The sequence below is a fragment of the Antechinus flavipes genome, chromosome 4 (assembly GCF_016432865.1).
Source record: "Antechinus flavipes isolate AdamAnt ecotype Samford, QLD, Australia chromosome 4, AdamAnt_v2, whole genome shotgun sequence".
In the NCBI taxonomy this organism is placed as follows: domain Eukaryota; kingdom Metazoa; phylum Chordata; class Mammalia; order Dasyuromorphia; family Dasyuridae; genus Antechinus; species Antechinus flavipes.
This window is the reverse complement of record NC_067401.1, coordinates 120160910-120184915: the sequence shown is the minus strand read 5'-3', so window position 1 is coordinate 120184915 and position 24006 is coordinate 120160910. Positions and strand designations below refer to the sequence as shown.

The following is a 24006-nucleotide window of genomic DNA, read 5'->3' as shown; positions in this document are numbered from 1 at the left end:
AAATTTATCATGTATTAAATTGATTATAGTTGCATCTAGTTCTCAAAATTGATTTGATTTTAATTTAATGTGTCCAGTAAATTTCCCAGGTTAGACAAAAATAATCTATTCTTTTATACTTCCCATTTTCTCCTGCCCCTAGGCTGGCCCATTCTCCTTACTCTAAAGGCTGAGCTGAGCTGTCTGAAGAGGGTTTAGGCCTAGGACACTGTCCCTTGGACCAATGAGAATCAATTGAAACAGGGGTTCTTCTGAGCTCCATTGGAACCAGGCCAATTTTCTGGGTGTGATCCAAGCTCGCACAGTTCAAAGCGAAAGTCGTAATGAGACACGGCTGGATGTTTCTCTGCAGTTTATCTGAAGCAAGTTTATCTTGTCTTTGCTGACCTTTGCATCAAGCCTTCTGGATTAATTTGTTAGTGGGCACCACACTCCTGCTGAAGTTCAGAGGACAGCAGAAGAGATAAACCCCGCTTTTTGCCTGCCCCTCCTGGGCCCTTCCTTGTCTGGGGGCCGCTCCAGCTTTTGTTCTTCAGATTTCTAAGAGGAAAGGAAAAATATACAGCTTTTTCTGTTAATTTGGCACAGTCCACAGGTGATAGGAAGCCCCATGGACTAAGCATCCCTGGTGTTCAGAATAGTACTTGAAAAATAGTGAGAGGCAACAGAACATAATGGATGGAGAATCGGCCTTGAGTCAGGAAAACCAGCAATCTAGCTCCACTTCTGACATATCTACAAGTCTAAGTCATCTTAGCATTCAAAGCCCAGAACTATCTCAAGTCATGCATTCTTAAACATATTTTTGTGCTGTGCATCCTTTTGGCTATCTAGGGAAACAGAAAGACCCTTCCTCAAAATAATGCATTTAAATGCTTAAAAGACATAGGATTTCAAGGGAAGTCAATTATGATGAAAGAGATTGAGCCAGAGAGAAACTTTTTTTTTAAAATTCACAGATACCCAAATTAAGAACTGCCATTTAAGTTGTAGAAAAGGTGCCAATCTCACCTCTTTGGCATAGAAATCAACAGAGGAGACATCTCACTGGGGGCTCTCTATAGCCACAAATCAAGGTTCAGTCAAACACGTGGATACATACATGGAAAGCAAACAGCCTTGTCCCAGTCTGATGAAGAAGCTCACTGTTCTGTAGGAAGAACCCAGTCCTTGCCTTACTTCCAGTTTAGTAATTCATTGGAAAGAACATTGGATTTTTAGTCAAGAGAGATCTGGATTCAAAATCTATCTCTAATACTAGCTGTTGTAGTGTCAAATAGTTACATAATTACTCTGAGTTTCAAATTTCTCATCTATAAATTGGGAATAATCCCTGAAGTACCTTCATTATGGGCTCATCATATAATGGACACATCTAAGGTATTCTGAAAACTGTTCAGTGGTTAATTAAAACAAATCAGTCTTGGCCCTTAAGGAGTTTCCAATATAATAGGGGAGAATGCCATCAGAAATACATGAGATTCATTTTTTATATTATACACAAACTCATGACTAAGCATTCAACAGCTCTCAACTTTAGAGCATCCCTCTCTTTCTTCATCATCAGGCTTCCTGTCAAAACCAGCCCTTGCCTCACATGCTGCCCCATAGGATTTCTTCTCAGTTCTCCTTTAATGGGTTAGATTTAGAGTATTTATGATAAACATATAAGACAGGTATACCCTTATTAATGTAGTGGGGGGAGGAAGTATACTGGTTAAGGTTTAAACCTAGTTTTGTCCTCCAGAAGGTCACAATTTAAGGACTATAATACAGTCAACTCAATTTTTCATACTGATGGAGGGGAACAGTGGCAGAATCCAGAAATTATTTTTTATTTGGCATGAGAATGCATTGTTTAATTAATTATGGTTTTGGCAGTAGATTTGCCTTCCTAATTATGTTTTGCATGGACTGATACTCAAATTAGTTTGCAGTTCCTGAGCACACATTGGGTAGTGAATGAGATGTAGCCCAGAAACATGCCAGAGAGTCAAAGAGAATCTAGCCTGAGATTAAACCTTGGCTACAAATAGTCTACAAAGTGAATAATTTGAGAACTGATAGTGATGTTGACTTTGCTATTGGGGAAATGTGAAGCCAGCCAAAAAGTAGAAGAATTGAGGTTCCTCTTTGACCCCTAAGAAATTTAGATCCTTGGGACCAACTTCTCCTTGAAGGTCTTGTAAGCATTCCATCTGTTCCTAGGACCAGAGGGTCAAAAACTCCAGTGCATATACCTCAGAATGGCAATGCCCTCTGAGAGATTAACACACACAGCCTTTTACAGTTGAGCTTTAGGCTTTTGCTTATGGTACACTTACTCTGATTCACATGGCATTGCTTAAGGAAGAGATGGAAATGTTCTCAATGCCAGCTGTTTCCAATTCTATTAGCAGGATGCCTTCCTCAATTTAACAGTACAACAGTTCTGTCCTTCCAGGATCCTTTATACTGCTGCCCTGCTCCACCACCACCCCCCATTCCCTGATGACTTGCTCAACCCAGTACCAAGCAGAGCCAAAGTGCAGATAGTTACCACATGATTTCTTCTAAAACCCTAGAGTGAGAAGAAACCTTGAGATGACCATCTGGTCTGGCCCTCCTGAGTTGGACAATTTAATGTGAAACAGATGTGTGGTCTTCTCTCAGGTCTTCAGAGGCAAGGGCTCCACTCTGCCACCACTCTCTTTGATCATCCACTTGAATATTTTGCCTCTTGATGAACAAGACCATTCTTATGCCCAACATAAAACCTTTCTATTTTAATGTAAACCGATAGCTGCTTGATATGTTCTTGGCAAACATGGAGCATGATTGACCGTCATCAGCTCCAGTCAAACTTGTCATAGAATTCCAAACCAACAGTTCTTTCTGAAAACCCAGTGAACCAATAGGGTTCTTATACCTTTATCAAAATGAGGTTGATGAACTAGACTGATCAATCAACAAGTATTTATTATATGTCTGCAATGTGTCAGGCTACAATGTGTAAGACTATAAAAAAAAGTAAAGCAATCCCTACTAGCAAGGAATTTACATTCTAAGATGGTTTCTAAGATCCCTCTCACTTTACAATTAAGGAAAATGAGACAGATGAACCTTGAGTTCAAACAGCTGGAAGAGGTGGAAGCTGTAGCCTTGAGACTTTTATCAATTGGGTCAGGGTCACACAGGGAGTGAGTTGGGGAACCAGATCAGGAATTGGGATGGGGGAATGGGGCACTTGATCACCTAAACAGGTTCATTGATGAGGGCAGGAGAGAGGCAGAAGAAATAGCCAACTGACTTTGTAGTTATAGTCAGGCAGTTAATTTTATCTAGTAGTATTGATAAAAGACACACACACACACACACCCCTTCAGAAAGAGGGAGGAAGGGTCCACATTTTATAATTTTGTGATAAAAGTGAGTTTTATGTCTCCAACTTTTTGCTTCAAAAAATTATAACAGTCCCTCCCTTTTCTGTTTGTTTTTACCTTTAAAGAAAGCCTCAGTCCTTTTCTAAAGGGGCACCTGTACTCATTCTAAAGACCTAAATCCATCTGAGGTATAAAACCAACTCCCTGCTTTCAAGATATTTACAGTTCAGTTCAGTGCATAATCAGTTTTCCACAGCTGACAGCAGTGAGCCATAAGACAGATGTTCTCCCACACAAAGAAATGGCACACAGTATGTTGTTGGACTTGGAAGAGCTGAATTCAAATCCAGCCTCAAACACTTAATAGTTATGTGATCCTGGCCATATCACTTAACATCTGTCAGCCTTAGTTTCCTTATTTATAAAATATGAATAATAATAGTGCTTACTTCCCAAGATAGTGGTGAGGATCAAATGAGATAACATGTAAAGCATTTTGCAAATCTTATCTATATGCTTGTTATTGTTCATTAAGTTGTTTTAATCGTGCCCCACTCTTTGTGACTCCATTTGGGATTTTCTTGGCAAAGATACTGGTGGCAAAGATACTCTCCAGCTCATTTTACAGATAAGGAAACTGGGGTAGACAGTTAAAGTGACTTGTCCAAGGTCACACAGCTAGTATCTGAAGTTAGATTTGAATTCATGAAAATGAGTTTTCCTGATTCCAAGCCCAGTGCTCTATCTACTGCACCACCTACCTAGTTCCACATACTCAATCTCACCCCACACTTACTCTCTCCCTCAAATACGTACACTTTCTCTCATTATTATTTGATTTTAAATACTTTTCAGGTATTCCCTATTTTACATAGAAATTATGAAATGATATAATATCTGTAAAGCTCTTAGGATAGTCTTAGGATAGGAATTTAATAAATGTTTTGTCTTTTCCTTCCTTCTTGAGACTCTCAGAATATCAGAGTTGAAAGGGACCTTAAAATAATTTTGTCTAACTTTCTCATAATGCAGAAGTTAGTAGACCCTTTAATTTTTGAACATACAATCCTTCCAGAGCTGCTTTCCCATTATTTCTAATTTAGTTTTATAGAACACTGGCATTGAATGCCTGAGATCTTTTGCTTTCTACTTTCATTATTCCAAGGAGTTAGTGACTGGTAATGGGCAGCGAAATGGCACATTGGATAGAGCACTTTGCCTGGAATCAGTAAGATCTGAGTTCAGATCCAGTCTCAGACACTAACTGTATGACCCTGAGCAAGTCATTTAATCCTGTATTTGCCTCAGTTTCCTCATATGTAAAATAAGCTATGGAAGGAAATGGCAAACCAGTCCAGTATCTCTGCCAAGATAAATTCCATATGGAGTCACAAGAAGTCAGACATGACTGAAGTAACTAAACAACCAAAGTAACAAATAAACAGTTAAATATTCATAGCAATGGGGGCTTGCTTCATGGGAATCTGGTCAATGTGAATAATCGACCCCTAAGTGATATGACTGCAAAATGTGGGTTTTCATATAGAAGATTTTCTCAAAATTAGACCTGCCCACATTTTGGTTTTGGTGAATAGCAGATCTATCCATCTAATTATTCTTTGCTTGCATCTAGAGTACATAGAGAATTCATTCCCTGATCCCACACTGGCTGAATGTGGAAGACCCAGAGGCATGGCAGGGCTTGGCCAGAAGTCATCATCTTGTGATGATGGAGAATTATTCATTCTTCCCTCCTACCTCTCTTTGAGCTTCTGGGCTCAGACAGACTCACAGTGCCTCAGTGGATACTAGAGGGATTCCAAGGTATTATTCCCTCTCTAGAATCAGAAGCATAAAATTTAGTTTAGAAACCTCAGAACAGTTAATTCAATAAAGCCAGTGGTCCACCATACCTGACTTTGCTCAGTCCCAGAATTTGGCCCATCGGTCTCTAGTTTGTGAGTTTAAAAATAACAACAATAGGATTTTGTAACTCTCTAAGATTTATAGTGATTGACGTTAAATTATATCACCAGTCAACCATTTACATTTTAGGTTTCTCACCCCCCTCCACATCCCTCTTTAGCTTTGCCATGGGCAACTGAAAATGTTTTGTCACGTCAGACTGTAAGCTTCCTGAAGACAAGAACCTTGACTCGACTGATATCCCTTTAAAGCCTCTGCCACAGCTGGCTGCTTTCTGAAAGTCTGAGCACATCATGCCCTCCCTTTCTCCTCATTTCTGTTTATATAATAAATACAAGAGGTGCAGAGACCCCAGGGAGCCAGTTTTCAGGTAGTCAGCTCTGTGTTCAGTCTGTAGTGTTAAATTGACTTTCAGTGAAAAGAAAATTACCTTGTTTTTAATACATCTCCACCATGGGAATGAACAGCGGCTGACACTGTTTTTTATGGAGAAAAGTGGCTGCGCCCGATTTTTTTTCTCTCTTATTAAACAGGGCAAATCGTATTCATTTTAGAGGAGGGTTTTGTTATTTTTTTCCCCTTAAAGCTGCATGGATTTTTCCCAATTGTGTCTCTGGGGGCATTGTCAAGGCAAGTTAAGTCAACAAGAATTTATTAAGCACCTACTGTGTGCTGGGCACTATGCTTAATCATTTAATAAAGAAAGGCAAAAAAAAAAAAAAAAACAACTGAGTGGTAGCTTTTAGAGCTGAAAGATGTATGTTTCTACCCAAGGAGAAGTAAAGGGGGATAGATTCATCATTTGCTACTTGAGTCATACTGCAAGTAAATGTAAGTCATTTAATATCTCTAGGTCTTTTCCTTCATTGTAAATTGAGGGAGTTGAATTAAAAGCCTTCTGTCCCTTCCACCTCAGATATATGATGAAGGAATGAAGGAAGTCACTGAGACTAATAGTAATGATCATACAGATGTTATAAGCTCCTCTCCCAGTTGCCTGAGGAATGCAGAGTTCCATTCCCTGCCCTCTCCTGGGCCATGATGTACAGAAGATGCAGGGGAAGGGTTGGGAGAATTTAAGAGAGCCAGGCTGGCTGCGTTGGACCAAATGTCTTTGAAGCAGCCTTAGTAATAATAATAATTGTAGTCCTTGAAGATTTACAAAAAGAGAGAGGGAGGGAGAGAAGAAGGAAGGGAGGGAAGAGAAGGAGAGACACACAGAAAGAGAAAGGGAGAGACAGATACACAGAGAGAGGAAGGGAGGGAAAGGGAGAGAGGAAGAGGAAGAGAGAGACAGAGAAAGACAGAGATCGACACACACAGAGTTCTATATACACATAAAATCTCACTTGAACCTTTATGAAACAGGTCGCTATTATTACCAATTTTACAGATGAAGAAACTAAGCTTAAGAGAGGTTTAGTTTAGTTATTTACCTAGAGTTGCTCAATGAACTGTTCTCTAAGATGAGTTTGGAACACAGGCTTCCCTGGCTCTCAGTTCAGTATTCCATCCACTGTGCCAAACTGCTTCAGGATGTTTACTGTCTAACAGAACTGCCCCACCAGGCATATCCTAAAGTAGCAGGTAAGTAAAAGAAAAAAAAAAAAAAAAAAAACATTGATCCTCTAGTTATTACCATTTGGCAAGGAGTCATCTAGTAGATGGCCTTGCTACCTGCCTCTCCCCATATGTCCCTATATGAGTCATGGTATGAGTTAGGATCAATAAGCATAAGTGTTTCATTGGTTTCTTTTGACTAGGTTTGTCTTTTAGATAGTTATGATATAATACATCGCGTTGGTCTGTGCCCCATTCTTGATGTCATCAGTCAGAAGGTTGCCCATGAGATGAGGTAAAAACAGGTTTAGCCTCAAAATTAATTTTTGTGAAGCACACCTAGTAACAAAAATTAATAATAATAATAAAGGATAAATGAGGACCGGACCTGCAATTTCATTGACATAGTGAACTTTAGGGTGAGGAAAGTCCCTTTGCCAAAGCAAGTCAGCACACAACTTATGAGCTTACAAAGTTACCTAGACCAGGGGTGTCAAATTCACGTAGAAATGGAACCCACTAAACTAAACTGTGGGCAGCTGGGTGGTACAGTGCATACTATAAGATGACTCATTTTCCTGAGTTCAAATCCAGCCTTAAACACTTTTGTATCCCTGTGCAAATCACTTAACCCGGTTTGCCTCAGTTTCCTCATCTGTAAAAATGGACTGGAAAAAGAAATGTCAAGCCACTCCAGTATTTTGCCAAGAAAACTCCAAATGAAGAGATAGGACTGTAATGATGAACAATACCACCATTATAACTTATTGAGATCTGTTTAGACATCAACTTTGTCATCCCATGCTATTCCCACCAGGTTTGTGTTCTCTGAAAATTCCTACTATAAGTAAAAGATTAAAACATTGAACAGAATATGGTCAAGGACAGGTAGGTGGACAGTGGATAGAACAGTGGCTGTGGAGTCAAAAGATGTGCTTTCAAATCCAGCCTGACACTTATTTGTTATTCCCTGGGCAAGTCACTTAATCTCTCTCTATCTCAGTTTCCTCATCTGTAAAATGGCAAATTAACCATACATAAGGATCCCTGTGAACTGTATATTTACTTAGCAAGATACATAATAACATTTCTATGTTTCAATGTATTTTTACTTATTTTGTTAAATATTTCCCAATTACATTTTAATATGGATTAAAATGCATTCTGGAACTTTGTGGGTTGCTTGTTTGATATTTCTGGATAGAATGCTGACAAGATAAGGATCTTGAACCCTGCTCTTTCCAAGCTGCAAGCCTCCTCTCAGTCTTCGTGTTCCCTCACAACAATGGCAGCAATAACTGACTTTATAAAATGTTTTTAAGTTGGCAAATACCATGGGTGTATTATCTTATTTGAGCATCATCAGAACCCTGTGAAATTGGTACTAGAGGTATAATTATCTGCATTTTACAGATGAGGAAACTGAGACACATAGAAGTTCAGTAACTTTCCTGCCATCCCAAAGTTGGTTAATAAGCATTTATTAAGTACTTACTGTATGCCAAGGCATTGTGCTAATCATTAAGGATGAAAAGAACAGCATCCACTGGGGAAGAAAACATAACAAACATCTATTTACATATAAAATATAGGCAGGATAAATGGAAGGCAATCTCAGAGGGGAGGTACTAAAAATGAGAAAGACCAGCCATAGAAAAGGGAATTTGAACTGAGTTTTGATGGAAGCCAGGAGTCAAGAGATGAGATGGGAGAGCATCCAGCTATAAGGGACAGTCAATACAAAGGCAGATGATAGAATATAGTATCTAAGGAATAGCAAGAAAACTAGTCTCACTGATTATAAAATACATGGATACAACTGGTATATGAACCCAGGCTTTGGGTTTGGGGTTTGTTTTGTTATTGTGTTTTTAAACTCTCAGGTCTAATTTTTAATCCACTACATCATACTGCAAGCTTGCTTAGAGCCTGGAGGATTGGCAGGGCAAGGGGGCAACATGGATGTAATGGGAGCATAACCACGCAGTCTTTCTCCCAACATCTGTCAAGACTGATTTTTAGGAAGAATCTATGGGAATGCATTTCCCTTTTTCTGAAGCTTCCTGGGCATTTCTCTGACCAAGGAGGAAAGCATGGAGGTTGGAAGGGGAGAAGGAGATGGTAAATACGGTGCTGGGAGAATGAGCTCTCTATTTTGAGTTTCCCCTCTCCATCTCCTTCGATCCTACCCAAAACCTTCATGGGTCTGACCGTGGCTAGAATAGTACTTCCCCTTTCTCTATTCCCACTGCCCTCTCTGCTGGGAACAGGACTGGCCAGCTCCATTGCACAAATCTCCCTGGATAGATTGGGAGGCAAAAACTATTTCTATTTTCTGAAGCCCAGAAGAAAAAAGTGTGTTAAACCAAGATAATGCAGCCTTTGGAATATCTCAGCTTGATGTTTGTCCCCTTGAGTGAGGAGCCAAATGTTATCTTTAAATTTAATCTTTTATATTCAAAAATCCCAGGCCCCTTTGTCAGCCAGTACATTTTTTCCCCAAAATAATCTATCCATTTGCTTTGGGCCTTTGTGATTTTTCTTCTTTTTCTTTTCTTTCTTTTTCTTGGGTATTTAACCTATTCTTTCCTTTGGCCAATTTATTCATTTCCCCAAAGGGGTCCTACTATAGACCTTCCTTCTTGAGCTCATTTTACAGATGAGCTAATTTACAATTCATGTCATCCTGCCTTACTATACCTTGCCAGTACATACCAACACCAGGACCCCATGGCCCGGACAGGTTTCCTCCATTACTCCCCTTACTTCAAGTTGTCCTGTTGGTTCCTCCTACACCTACATCTAGTTTGACTAGTTTGGGTCACTCTCTCCCCATCCCTTCCCAAACCAAACAAATACTTCCCAAACCATCAAGAAAATTGGGTAGAACTATGTTTGCCTCTTGAGGCTTACCATCAATAGACTACTTCAGCCCTAAGGATTTGAGGATGTTCCCAAATCATATTCTCTAAAGGAGCAGTCCAGTTGGATTTTTGCTTTTCCTTCCTAATTGCGAATGCTAGGTAGTGAGCCAGAAAAGGGGCAAGAAAAGAGATGCATTTATTAAGCACCAACAAATGTCAGGAACTGTGCTAAATACTGGGAAAAATCAATCCCTGTCCTCAAGGAGCTCCCAATCCAAGATTATCATTTCTGAAAAATTGTTTGGTTTTTTTTTTCCTTAGAAAAGGAAGTAGCAAAGGGAGCAGGTGTGAACCAGATTTATGTGGAAGTTCCTGTGACACTTTATATGAGATGAGCACTGGCCTTCTATTCTTTCCTTCCACTGGCTAGGGGTATAATAGCATCTTCCCTAGGCCTCCCCCCTTCTTTTGTCCTTCTTTCACTCCCCAAAAAAACAATAGGAGGAAATTCATAATTAGAAATCTATCAGAGATTGGGAATATAGGGAGAATATAGTGTTTACCTTGATTAACTAGGATGCTGGATGGGGATAAGGGAAGGGTCAGATGACTGGGATGTGGGATATCTGGAGTGATAGGGATTGGAGGCCAAAAGGAAGGTATTGCTATTGTCTTTAATTGTCTTCCTCCTGCCCAAACTCCTATCTTCATCCATAGGATAGCAAGACCTCAACTCCCTGGCATCTCTCGGTAGCAAAGATGTATTTTGAGTGTGTTCTCGTTCTCTCTCTCTCTCTCTCTCTCTCTCTCTCTCTCTCTCTCTCTCTCTCTCTCTCTCTCTGTCTCTCTCTCTCTGTCTCTCTGACTGTCTCTTCTCTCTCCTCTCTCTCTCTCTTGTTTCTCTCTCCCTCTATCCCTCTCCCTCCACCCCCATCTCTTTCTTTCTCTGTCCCTCGCTCTCTCCTTTCTCTTTTTCTCTCCCTCCCTCTCCTCTCTCTCTCTTCTCTCATTCCTCTCTCCCCCTCTCCTTCTCACTCTTTTCTACCCTTGCCCCTTCCTCCCAACCTTGTTGACATATCCTACATCCAGGGGTGATTATGAGAAACCAGTCATTTAGATATAACATGCTTCAGCTTTGAACTCCTTCACTTAGTACTCCGTGTATTCACACTTCTCTCTCTCTTCTTCTTTTAAAAATAAAAAAACAAAAACAAAAGGGAAAAAAAAGCAATCCCCCTTTTCCTTCTACCTAAGGAGGTGAGTGTGTGGGTGCCCTACAGAATCTCTGACTCCTCTGCTTTGTCCCCAGTCCCAGGCCTCCTCTCCCCATTCCCTCCATCCCCTGCTCTCCACACCTGAAGGAACTCCTTTGCTGTCATCATTACTGTTATTTTAAGACTCCCAAACTTTCCATGACATACCACATCCTCTGACCACGTTTCAGTGTCCAAAAAAACGTTCATGCAGTGCTCGAAATGGTGGGGAGGCGGGAAGAGGGAGAGGAGTGGATTGGGGGGTGGGGGGCGGGGAAGGAGGTGGGTGAGAAATCTTTTTTTTGTGTGTGTCTTTTTTTAATGCAGTATATCATCTAATGGATCCAAAACAAAACACAACCAAAAAAAATCCCCCCCAAATATCCACCCCCTCCCAAGATTTTTTTTTCTGGACACGATTTGCTTTCTTTGCTGTCCGTTTTAATATCAATATTAACACAATGTGTAGTCTAAAACTAGTTCCTTTGTAGTTTGCATGGGATGTGAATGCTGTCTCAACGTGCCCAGATTTAGAACGAGAGTGCATGAGCATCAACTCCGATGTGGAATAATATTTCTCTTTATACATATATATTTATATTTATTATCTCTCCTACATATCTCTATATCTATTTCTCTCTATTGTGATAATTCGGTGGGCAGAGAGCACCTCCAGTTGGTTGCAATAGTGTGTTGAATGATTGTTTTTGATTCTCTTTATATTTTTGGAGCTCTGAGCTTCTTAGTAGTAGCCTGGGCTGACTATTCTTGAGTCCCTGCTGATGTTATCGCATGGCCTTGGTTGAGTGTTAGAAGTTGGGCCTCAGCTGTATTTTCTCGAGTGTTTGGCTTGTAATGAACGGTGCATGCCCGGCTTCTGGCCTCATACCCAGCTTTATTCTCTGCACACCAGTCCTGAATAGCTACAGTGCTCAACCGAATTTTGGCGCGCCCGCTTCCCCGGCAGGCTCCAACCCGGCGCGGCCAGGAGGCTTCCCTGGGGCCAACAGCCCAGGACCCGTCGCCGACCTGTACGGCCCAGCGAGCCAGGACTCCGGAGTGGGGAATTATATAGGCGCAGCCAGCCCACAGCCGGGCTCCGGCTTCAGCCATGGAATAGCTGTAAGTATTGGGCTTTTCTTCTCCCTCTCCCCTCCTCCTCCCCAACCTCATTTGGCTGGGAGGGAGGGGGTCTCGAGAGGGTCCAAGGTGGGGAGGGAATGGGATGTCCCTAGGCGGTAACAAACTGGGCGAGTTTTCCCTTCCCCACCCCGGAGCAAGGATCCTTTAAGAAACTCTCTCCAGTGGTCATCCAAGTTGGAAACTCTCCCTTGTGGGCCTACACTTCCAGGGCAGCATCTGAAGCCTGGAGCCCCGCCACTCCCCTGGCCTGCTTCACCCCCGGGTTAGAGTTGGTGAAAGGCACCCGGGACCTACGTCTGGGGCAGAGGGCCGGAGGGTGGCGATGGAAGTCCAGGCCCCCTGGTTTCTAAGGTTTTTTTGTGGTGTCCAAGGGCCCCCTCGAGTTCTTTAGGCACAGCCTCCAGGAAGCCAAATGCATTTGCTATTTATGATGCTCTGTGGTTCTATAATCTAACTAATACAGGCAATGGAAATTTGCTTAACAAATTTGCATGCTGTTTTCAGATTGTATTGTCCTTCCCCTGCACTCCCTGTGTGTGTGAGCATGAATGTGTCTGAGCCCGCTCACTTACTGTCCCTGTGTCCCCTTTCTTCATTTTAGAGGCAAAACATTCTATTTTCCCCTCCTTTGCCCCACCCCAAAAAAGAAAAATTCATCAAGATAGGAAAATAATTGGGGTCCCAGGTAACATCTTCAATAAAATCTAAGCCTCATTGGGGGAAGTAAACAGATATTATTGGAGAAATTGGACTGAAGAAGGTGGGAGGGAAACAAGAGTTTGGGGAGCCAGAGCCTGGAGGAGAATCACTTCCCATGAAGAAGGCCTTCCAGTCTTGACCCTTGATCTCTGGGTCCACTTTCAATTCCCATCTTAATATCACTAAGTACCATCTAATAAGAAATATTATTATTCAGCCAGCAGTAGCATCAAAAGACCAGCTCTCAACACTTAGGATGCCACTTATCTCCCTATTCTACCTCAAGAAAAAGAGATGTTTGTTCTTGAAAACTTAAGTGTTTTGACTTCTTCATAGACCTGCTCTTAAAAAAAAAATCACCACACAATTTGCCTATTTGTCAGTACTGTGGTGTCTGAAGCCCCAGACGGCACCTCTAGGATCACAGAAGCAAACAACCCTCACCTGTAGTTAGAAGGTGCTGGCCAGCAGCTAGTCAGCCCACCTCCAGCCTCCCTTCTCAACAGCAGCATCTCTGCCCCCGGTCTCCTCACAAATCTGGCCCTCCCCTGATCTCTCTGAAACAGAACCGATACTTTTATCTTTGTAGTCGGGACAGAGTGCTCACATTCCCTTCTCCCACCTCCTCTTTTTCGAATGATGACTTTGTCCCACGTCCATCCAGGTGCGGTGTCTCAGAATGACATATTCATGCTAGCAACCACAGCTCCTCCCATTGATAATTCCTCTTCCCAAGAATTTCCCAATCCATCCCAATGTATAGCACCTTAAACAATCAATCTGTTCCGATGTATAGTGCACTCACTGATGACCTTAACAATTATGCAATTTTAGGGACCTTTGATTGCAACGGCCTTTACAAATGGATACCACTGAGCAGGTGCTCTTGTTGCCATCTCACTCTGAGGTATTAAAGTCTCTGCCATATATCTCTGCCTTGCCTGGGTGTGTCCATACATGTATGGGAGCTGAACATACATATAAGGTCACACCCTTTCCCCACCCCCATCCACTCAATATTCTTTTCTCTTTGGATTTCCTTTCCAAAATCTTTTCTCCCCACTCAGTTTCAGTCATGCCCCTTTTCTTTTTTCATTTTCTTCCTCCACCCCAATATATCTCTTTTCCTTTTCCTCCCTTATTTCTCTTTCTCTCTCTCTCTCTCTCTCTCCTCTCTCTCTCTCTCTCTCTCTCTCTCTCTCCATCTCTCCTCACTTTCTCTCTGTCTCTCCTCCATCTCTCTTCTTTCTCTCTCCCCATCTCCTCTCTCTTCCTCTCCCCTTTTCTTCTCTGTCTCTCTTTGTCTCTCTGTCTCTGTCTCTATCTCTCTCTCTCTTTCTGTCTCTCCTCTCACTCTCTTTCTGTCTCTCCTCTCACTCTCTTTCTGTCTTTCCTCTCTCTCTCTTTCTGTCTCTCTTCTCTCTCTCTGTCTCTCTTCTCTCTCTCTCTTTCTGTCTCTCCTCTCTCTCTCTTCTGTCTCTCCTCTCTCTCTTTCTCTTTCTGTCTCTCCTCTCTCTCTCTTTTTCTGTCTCTCCTCTCTCTCTCTCTGTCTCTCTCTTTCTGTCTCTCCTCTCTCTCTCTTTCTGTCTCTCCTCCTCTCCTCTCTCTCTTTCTGTCTCTCCTCCTCTCCTCTCTCTCTTTCTGTCTCTCCTCTCTCTCTCTGTCTCTCCTCTCTCTCTCTCTTTCTGTCTCTCCTCTCTCTCTCTGTCTCTCCTCTCTCTCTTTCTGTCTCTCCTCTCTCTCTCTCTCTTTCTGTCTTTCCTCTCTCTCTGTCTCTCCTCTCTCTCCTCTCTTTCTGTCTCTCCCCTCTCTCTCTCTCTTTCTGTCTCTCCTCTCTCTCTTTCTGTCTCTCTCCTCTCTCTCTCTCTCTTTCTGTCTCTCCTCTCTCTCTCTTTCTGTCTCCTCTCTCTCTCTCTTTCTGTCTCCTCTCTCTCTCTCTCTCTCTCTCTCTCTCTGTCTCTCTCTCTCTGTCTCTCTCTCTGTCTCTCTCTCTGTCTCTCTCTCTCTCTCTCTCTCTCTCTCTCTCTCTGTCTCTCTCTCTCTGTCTCTCTCTCTGTCTCTCTCTCTGTCTCTCTCTCTGTCTCTCTCTCTCTCTGTCTCTCTCTCTGTCTCTCTCTCTGTCTCTCTCTCTCTCTCTCTTTCTCTCTCTTTCTCTTTCTGTCTCTCTCTCTCTCTTTCCATCTTTTTTCTCTCTCTGTCTTTGTCTCTCTGTTCTGTAGCTTCTTTTTTGCCTCCACCTACCCCTCTTTTCTCATCACCCCTTTCTTTCTTGAAATGTAATCAAGACTATGGGAAACTGGAAGGAGATCTTGTGCTCAGCCATGTGCCATGGGAGGGGTTGCTGATTTATAAGCACCAAGAGGCAGATCAAGAAAATAACCCTGCTAGACTTTCTCAGGGAAAACCCTCAAGGAGGGTGCACATCATCAGAGACTCATGCCTGGAGTAGGGCAATCTCCCTTCTTCAGTTTCCGGAGTCTTTCCAGTGTTCAATGAGAATCAAACTATGGAAATTTTACAGTTAAAGAATTGAACTTAGTGTTTTAGTGAAAAGAAAACATTTTTTGCCTATAACTGGTGAGCAATTATCCAGATTAGAGCACTAAAACCTGAGCAAATTAAATTAACGACATCACCTGCCTAACATGGGTTTGGATCACTGCCAGTTTCCTAACCTTTTTAACTGAGCTCAAGTTAATTAAACATTTTTTGAATTGTTCAAAGGTGGAAGGGGGAGGGGGAAGCAATGAAGGAACTTTCTGTCATCTTCAGTTTAAGAGTAAATTTTCATCATCCTTAGGAAGACATCAATGAGAACTGGGGCTTCTTCCTATGAAATCACCAAGGGTGTTTTCTGCTGGCAATATTAACTTAGGGGGTTGAAATATGCTAAATTGCATTATCTTCCTCTTCAGGGTGGAAAAGTATAGTAGTAGGGTGCAATTCTGAATAATTTTGCAGCTCATGACATGTATTAGGGTTAGATGGAGTGGGGGAAGAATGGACCTCATATTTTGGCAGAATACCATCATAGAGACCAAGGGGAGAATGTGGTCATTTGATGGCAAAGTCTCTGAAATCTAATTCTAAATCCTGTGAATTTGCCATTGGGTTGGCTCTTCTATCTAATCCTTTACTGGGATTATGAGTCTTAGGGAGAACCAGTCTCTCTCTTTTTAGGAATAGATTTGCATTTCCTAAGGCTGGATGCAAAAGCTTCTTTTATTCTGCCTTTACCACATATCCCATAGCTAGTCACTGAATGGGGCCATAGTATGAAGTGGGGATTTCAATGCCCAACCAAGTGACTTGTTGAAATGTCTTCTATTCAGTTAGGTGGCAGTGTAGATAGAGCACTGAGCCAGCAGTCAGGAGGACCCAAGTTCAAATCTGACCTCAGACACTTATTGACTCTGAGCAAGTCACTTAACCCTAATTGCCACCCCCAAAAGGCACCTTCTTTTATTAAATCTGCCCTTGTGTTTTGGCACAAGCATCACCTCAGCAATCTACATGACATCCCATTGGGAAAACAGGCATGGTAGCCAACTATCTAGTAGAAAAGAACTCTAGCTCTGTTGTTAAGAGGAATTATGTTTGTAGCTTAGTTCTTTTTAGGGAAGTAACTTAACCTCTCTGGGTCTCAGTTTCCCCATCTTTAGAATGAGGAGGTTAGACAAGATGACCTCGGAGGTCCTTATCTTTATGATCCTATGAAAAGCATCCCCACTTTTGCAATTGTGGAACCCAAGGTATAGATAGGCAAAGGATACACAGTCAATAAAAGTAATACCAGGAATCCACCCTGAAGACTCCATGAGGCTTTTGCAGGTCAGCGGAGCAAGGCTGAGTTTAAGAGAATTTCTGAAGTTTTTTAATGTTAACACTAGGGGGTGGGAGCAGGGTGGGGAATAGGGTAGGAATGTGGCTAGAGCAAGTTTGTTCTTTGTAGAGAGTATTAGGTGGAAAGGTGGGGACGGTTAACAAAGTCATGTCAACTAATCCAGCTGCCCATGTGCCCTCCACCCTTTTAACCAAGTGAATAATATGTCTTGAGTTTCCCCCTACCCACCATGTGAATCCTGACACATTCATTGCCAGCCTGAGCCCAAGGCTATTAACTGTGTGGAGAGCTGCTCGCAACTAATTAAGACTGATTTAGGGGCAGAGGAGGAGAGGCAGTCACAGGAGATTGAGGAGAGAAACATGTGGCTGGGAGCCCTTGTGTCTCGAATTATTTCAAGCCTTTGTGGAGTCAGATGAGGGGAAGGACCAAACTTTCTCTAATCAGACTGGGCTGGATAGCAGTAGCCAACATTTCTTACCGATTGTTCTCCCCAAAAGGGATGAGGCTGTAAACCATGTCTACTCATTCCCTCCTCCTCCTCCTCCAGATTCCCCATAGAGCCTTAGTGCTTCTTTGGAGCATCCCATATTGGATGAATGGTCTCTTAGAGCCCATCTTCTTTTGGTATTAAATTTCCCTTCCAGAATAGAGTGGTGAAATCTGGGAGAAACATGGAGCCAGGCAAGTGTGGGTACAAGAAGGAAAAGAGAGGAACCCTAAAGAATGAACTGAAAACAAAAGACTGAGAGCTATTGTAGGCAGGTCACAAGTCTTAAAACCAAACCACTCACTAACTTTTAGTTTCCTCTCTACGAGGCAGGTAAGTAGTCTGGATTTAAGCAAATGGCCCAAAACAGAGGAGAACAATTAGCAAGTTCAAAGACTATCACTCTGTTTCTGCTACTGTGTCAAAGTCACTCTGTTTCTGCTACTGTGTCAAAGTCCAAAGACATTCCTTTTGAACATTGTGAGCTTAACATGAAGCACAGCTTTTATTAAATTCAAATATAATCGTGGCTACAAACACATTTTCATTGTTATTTAGACACTTCTGGTTTTAGAAATAGACATATATGCAGAAACAATCAGTGAGTGTCTTTGTTCTTCCTTTATGTAGACATTGAATATAGATCAGAGAGACCCTGATTTACACATATTTCATGGAATATAACTATCTTTCTTTGCGGGCAACACTGAAGACTGCCAGATTTATATAAAACATGCCCTTTCCATCTGGTTAGTAGGAGTGGCCCACATCCCCCGCCAATCCAGAGCCAGCCTAGAAAAGAAGTTTCCAATCTCTGAGTTCCTGAAGAATAGGGCTGAAGGGTATTGACGGATTGCAGAGGGTATGCAACTGTTAGCCTGGGGGTCTCTACATGGGGTTGGGGAAAGGATGTATAGAAACACAAAAATTTGCGAACTACTGACCCAAATGCTCGATTCTACAAATACATGGTGACACGGGGCCCATTTCTCTGATACTTGATGGATTAGATAATAAGCCACTTTGTGAAAGCTCTGTGTCAAAAGTGGCCCATGTGCCAGTAACACTTCTCTTCCCCAACCCCCCCACCCTCTGTGTGTGTTCCCATTTTGGGTATGTCTGTCCTCTCCTTTCCAACAGAGCATACCTGGATGTCCAGGCAAGACTGGGCGAAGTTTCTGAGTGGCCCTTTGTTTAGGTGATATCTTCAGACCTGGACACCTCCAGCCTCACTCCCCACCCCCACCCCACTGGAGATGGCTCACTTCGGACTGAGGGTTGAATTCAATCTCATCATCTCATGAATCTGCTGTACTATATAAGACAACAGCTTTTAAAAATGTGTATATAATCCATAATTTTTGTGGGTTTTTTCTTTTTTTCTTGATGGATCCCTTTGTCCCATCCTCACCCCCACACCTTACCTTTTAAATATCTTTGAATCACATTTGGTAGTGTTTTTGACATAGTCTAGTAGCCTCGTCGCTTTAATATGTAGTGAAAAGCTAATCATAGTATAACTGTTATATTAAGGATTTTACTTTCTTTAAAAAAAAAAAAAAGTTTTTTGGTTGTGATTTTGGTTCTGTTCCTGCTTCAAGGATGCTGAGATGGTAATGTGACTCTCAACCTTTTGGTGCCCATTCTGAAATTGTATAACTTTTCAGGTGGAATTTTAGCACACTCTGAAAGTCGAGAAGCTCCAGAGAGGAAGTTGGGCATAAAAGTTTATCATTTGCATTTGTAGAAGCGAGATCATAGCTTAACTAACAGGCTCTTTAGCGATTCATTTTTTGTGATGTCTCTTTGTTAACCTAAGTATATCTATTTTCGGCAATAAGGTAAGGACGACAACATTTCAGCCGTCCTTCTTTTCTATAAGTGCTTTTTTCTGTTGAAAGAGGTGATATTATAAGATTTTTTGAAATTGTGAATTCTGGAGAAAAAAATAATAAGTGCTGTAAATACAATTCCATTAACTACATAGAAACTATTAAGAAAGAGAAAATGAAAAAAAATATTTTTGTGAGGGACTTGGTCCCAGGCAGTTTGATGATTCATGGAAAGAAACTAAAAAGGAAAATAATTTTTTTTAAAGAAAAATAAAAGGTCAATTTTTGAGTTTTAAGGTCTAAGAACAATCAGCTGCCAGGGCTGCCCTTGATGAAGTCAAAAAGAACACAGTTTAGCTCTCTTTTGTCAGTACATTAGACCTAAGAATTCTACTAGTGTCACACCAGCATACTCACTGCTCCTTTGTACACAGCTTCCAATGATCAGTCTAGTTGTATTTTTTAATTTAAACTATGAAATACTGCTTTTCCCAAGACTTTGAAAAAGATAGCAATGTTAATATTTAACGTATTTAAAGTTCAAAGCACACCTGTTTGGCTTGGGGGAGGGGGGAGGGCATTTTTTTTAGTCATTTAAAAAATTAGATTGTTTTTATTGTCCAATCATTTCAGCTCCTCCAAGTGTCGCCCAAGACACTTCCCTCTTTTCTCCCCTTCCTCTCTCTCTCTCCCTCCCCCAGTTTGGGGCTCCTGGGCCAGGGATGGTTAGTCCTACATTATTGATACCTATATCCATTATAACTTTCCATTAACAAATTAGGAAAGCAAACTCCTTATTTTTTTTTTTAATACCTCAGTGTTGCGAGTATCACCAGAGAGGCTAGGGAAGATTTTTTTTTTGTTTTGTTTTGTTTTTAATTTATTGTAGATGTAAACAGAATTAAAACATTTTTTAAAAGTATAAACATCACTGCACTGTGACTGGTGGGAAAAACTGACAATTTCCTGTTTGCACATGTTTAATATTTGGCTGTTATAATATATGGTCCTCAGTTGGGGAAAAGATACTTATGATGAAGGATATTTTTTAATTTAATTTTTTAATATTGGTAAATAGGCCTGCAACAGCAATTTAGAAAAGTACAACTCAGTAGATGGCATTAAACAACAACACCAACAAACATACTGTAGTGTGAATATATTTTTTCTTTTTTTAACGTGATATTGACAAGTTTTATTAATATTTTTTTAAATTGTTACGTTTATAAATTTGGTACTCGAGGCACAGCCAGTATGAGACACTGAATGCGACATTTATTATAAAGAGCTGCTGCACTCCTATTTTTATAAATGTTACTAATGAATAGACTAACGTAGGCATTCACTAGGCAGGGTAGCGCAAAGGCATCTTCAAACAAGAGGCGCCATGATGCTGAATGAAAAGGAAGGAAAAAAAAAAGCTTTGAGTTTTTTTTTTCTTTCTTAGTTTTGATAAGTAAACAAAATGAATCATGCTCTTTGTTTTTCCAACATAACATTTTAGGATTGTTGTGGGTTTTGGTTTTGTTTGGGGTTTTGTTTTTTGTTTTTGTTGGGGGGGAGGTTCTTTCTTATTTTGGAACAACCAGGTTAAGTAAAAATGCTGGACGCTTTTTAAATATTGAGACTTGATCAAGTAATAACAATAAAAGTAGATGGTTCTTTAAAAAAACACAAAAAAACAAAAACCAACAAAAAAAAAAAAAAAAAACAACATAAAAAAGGAAGTCAATTCCCTGCGATTCAATGTCTATTCCAGGGAATTTTTTATTAATATTTTGTCCATGTTGAGGATGTACTGTACTACCATTTGTTTTCTCTTCATTCCCTGTCACCTCATAGATGATTCTTTGTTGACCATTGTCTGTTAATAATGTATAAAATGGCTATCTTGTAAGCGTGCTGTCCTGATACTAGTGTAGTAACTTTTTTTCTCCTCTTTCTTCTAGTACATATTGGTAGGTGTATTGTAATTAAGGTTAAAAAAAAAATTAGATGTAGTTATTCAGATTTAGGACCAGTAAGGATAGAACTTTCTCTTATTTAAGAAAACAAAATGCTAATTTTGGGGCAGTTTTTTTTTTTCTTTTTTAATTGTCTTTTTTAATTTTAAGGTCAATTTTTTTCATTTTTTTTCTTTATTTTTCTTTTCCTTATTTTTCTTTTCGTTTTTTTCTGATCTGATGTGGTTTCAACTAACCAAAGGTCTCACAATGTTAAAATGCTGGCAAACTCCCCAGCATTTTGTAGATCCCCACCCCCCCCTTAACTTTGAAGGGGTCTGCCATACTACCTTAAATGCTAATGCTAGATATGCAAAACTGGATTTTTTTAATTTATTTTTTAAAAGAGGGAGGCATGGTATATTAAAATGATTTTACTAAGAGAAAAAATATTTTTTTAAGAATGTTCAGAAGAAATTGATAATCTGTGTGAATATGTTTTAGATGTTTATATACCTTTTGAAGAGACCCAGTAGCCCATAGCACAAATCTTGTGGAATCTGATATGTTTCAATGTGGCTACCTAGGTTAAGGTTCACGTTAGTTCCCCCTGCCCCAATCATCTAGAAGTCCATTTTGAAAGATTTTTGTAAATTATTTTAGCACTGATGTTCAGCCTCGTCTTTGTTTCAATTAAGCTCAATGGTGACCTGGGAACTACCTTTGATGGAGGAGAATACCATTAGGGCAATCACTTCTCCTTCTCTCCCACGTCTGGGAAATAGCCACTTGTGTGACACTCCAGCCTCCAGTTGGGCAAGTCACTTCACCACTTTGGGCCTCAGTTTCCTCAACTGTATAATGGGGGTTGGACTGGATGACCTTTCAGGGCCTTTCCAGCTCTACCATGCTATGGTTCAGTCAGTCTAATTCCATCTGCCCAGGCCCCAAAGATCTCTTTGTCTCCCAATGGAAGGAGCATGGCATTTGCTGGATAGTTCCTGTGCCCCTTTTCCCCTCCCACCCAGAAAGGGCAGTATTGAGAGGACAGAGTTCCTGATCGCTCCAGGAGCATTTTGAAAACATGGACTAGCTTAGCCTTCCTCATCCCCTCCTCCCCCCAGAAAACCAGAACACATGACTCCCACCCCACCCCACCCCACCACCCATTGGCTTGATTAAAACAAAGCTTGACCTGGCCTTTGCATTTCTATCCTTCATAATGTTCGTTTTAATTTGAACTTTGTAGCTTGGACTTTAAGGTAGCATGGCTCTATTGCTGTCCATTTAATTTCTCATCTTACAGCAATCCACAGCCAGTAAATGTTACACACATCTTATTAGACTAGTTCAATCATTGGGTAATTGTTGGTTCTAATGACCTGAAAGGTGTTCAGTTTTTTTTCGTTTGTTTGTTTTTCTTTTTTTTTTCTTTTTTTTGGTTTTGATTTCGGTTTGGTTTTGTTGTTTTTCTTTTCTTTTTCTCTTTTTTTTTTTTGTTCTACTTTTATTTTCTGGCTAGGAAAAAAAAATTACCAACCTATTTTGATCTTTAGTGCAAGCGAGGGCTAGGGACTTAGCCTCCACCTCCACCAACCACACTGTTTCATTCTGCCATTCACTTACTTACTGCAGCATAATCAAGAATAAAGCAATATAGTTTACTACATTTTTATTGAAGGTCAGCCATGCTTTCTGTATTATATTGCATATGAAATTGTTTACAAAAAAAAAAAAGAACACTAACTCATACTTATCTTTAGTCTATTGGAAATGGCACGCAGGGACAGAGGGAATTTGAGGGGGGGGAGAGAGAGAATATTTTTTTCTTGAATGTGCTTCATATTTTCCCAAGGAAGGGGATAGTAAGGGATCTGTGCGGGAGCAAAAGGGAAGGAGAAGCAGGCACATCGGAGAAAGATAAACACTGGCGGGTCCTCCTGTCCTCATCCTACTGGCATGAAATACGCAGAACTCAGCTCAGCCCGTCTCTTGGGCACAGACACTACATGAGGAGATCTTCTGTAAGTTAAGCAATACTTTAATACTGTAATAAGTTTGTTTGTTTTTTTTTAACCAAATATAAACACACACACACACACACACACACACACACACACACACACACACACCACCCCATTGGCAGAAGGGCCCTTCATCAAAGCCTTCTGGCCAAAAGCTACCAAAACAATCAAAAAAAAAATTTTCATTTCAGATCTGGGGAGCCGGGTCAGGTAGGGGTAGGAGCAGGTGGGGGGGCCAGGCTGGACAGACAAAAAAAAAAGCATCAGAGGCCTCTCCCAGCGGCTCTCTGTCACTGTATTCTGTACATACTGTCCCATCCCGTGTGGAATCTGTGAGTGTCATACTGAGTACGGTGGGCCCGCAAGCCCACTCTTCATGGTGTATTGTAATGTCGTAATTCCATGTGTACTAGGATGCAAGTTGAAGCATTTCATGTGGACATCAATGTATCTAAATAAAACTTTCCCCAGCACTGTGGCTGACCTCACCCTTACTTTTATACTTTAGTATGAAACTGATGAGAACTTTGGTAGTGAGTATTTTTTTTATATATATACATATATATGTATCTATATATATATATATCAAGCATCTTTCAGGTCTTTGTGTGTGGCTTACTTAAAGCCCTGTTGTAAAAACTACTATGTGGATGGCAGTCTCTCACATCTCAGATGTGGAAAGTATAATTTTATATTTGTATTTTCAAATAAATAAGTTTGTGAAAGGTTTCCATCCTCTACTGTGGTCCAGAAATCAATGTGTTTGTCTGACAAAAAAATAAAATAAAATAAACTGTTTTGAACAGAGGCGTTTGGTGCTTTTTTTTTTTCTTTTCTTTCCAAGGCATCTGGAATTCTATCTCCGAGGCCTTGAAGGAGGAGGGGTTGGAAGAGAGGGAGGGAGGGAGGTGAGTCAAATCCACTCGTTCCTTTGCCTCCCTTCTAGACCAGTTCTGGGTCACTGGGAGCCTGTTCCTGCTCTCAAGAAACTACCGTTCTAATGAAGGCGATAAAGGTCTTATACTTGGTTTCAGTAGATTAACTTCAGAAGTATAAAGTAGGGAGA

General features: G+C 40.9%; 1 protein-coding gene across 9 annotated transcripts in view; it reads left to right on the top strand.

Moving 5' to 3' along the window:
- Positions 1 to 23023, top strand: part of MSI2 (musashi RNA binding protein 2) — a 516507-nt gene extending 493484 nt beyond the window's left edge. For 4 of the 9 annotated variants that reach the window (XM_051994217.1, XM_051994220.1, XM_051994219.1 and 1 more), the window contains 3 exons: positions 11879 to 12087; positions 13642 to 13714; positions 18282 to 23023. In XM_051994217.1, the coding sequence (XP_051850177.1) occupies positions 11879 to 12087; positions 13642 to 13683 (251 nt within the window). In that variant the 3' untranslated portion in view covers positions 13684 to 13714; positions 18282 to 23023. The remainder of the gene's footprint in view (positions 1 to 11878; positions 12088 to 13641; positions 13715 to 18281) is intronic. The other 5 variants (XM_051994222.1, XM_051994223.1, XM_051994224.1 and 2 more) reach the window with 3 other exon arrangements.
- The last annotated feature ends 983 nt before the right edge of the window (positions 23024 to 24006 follow it).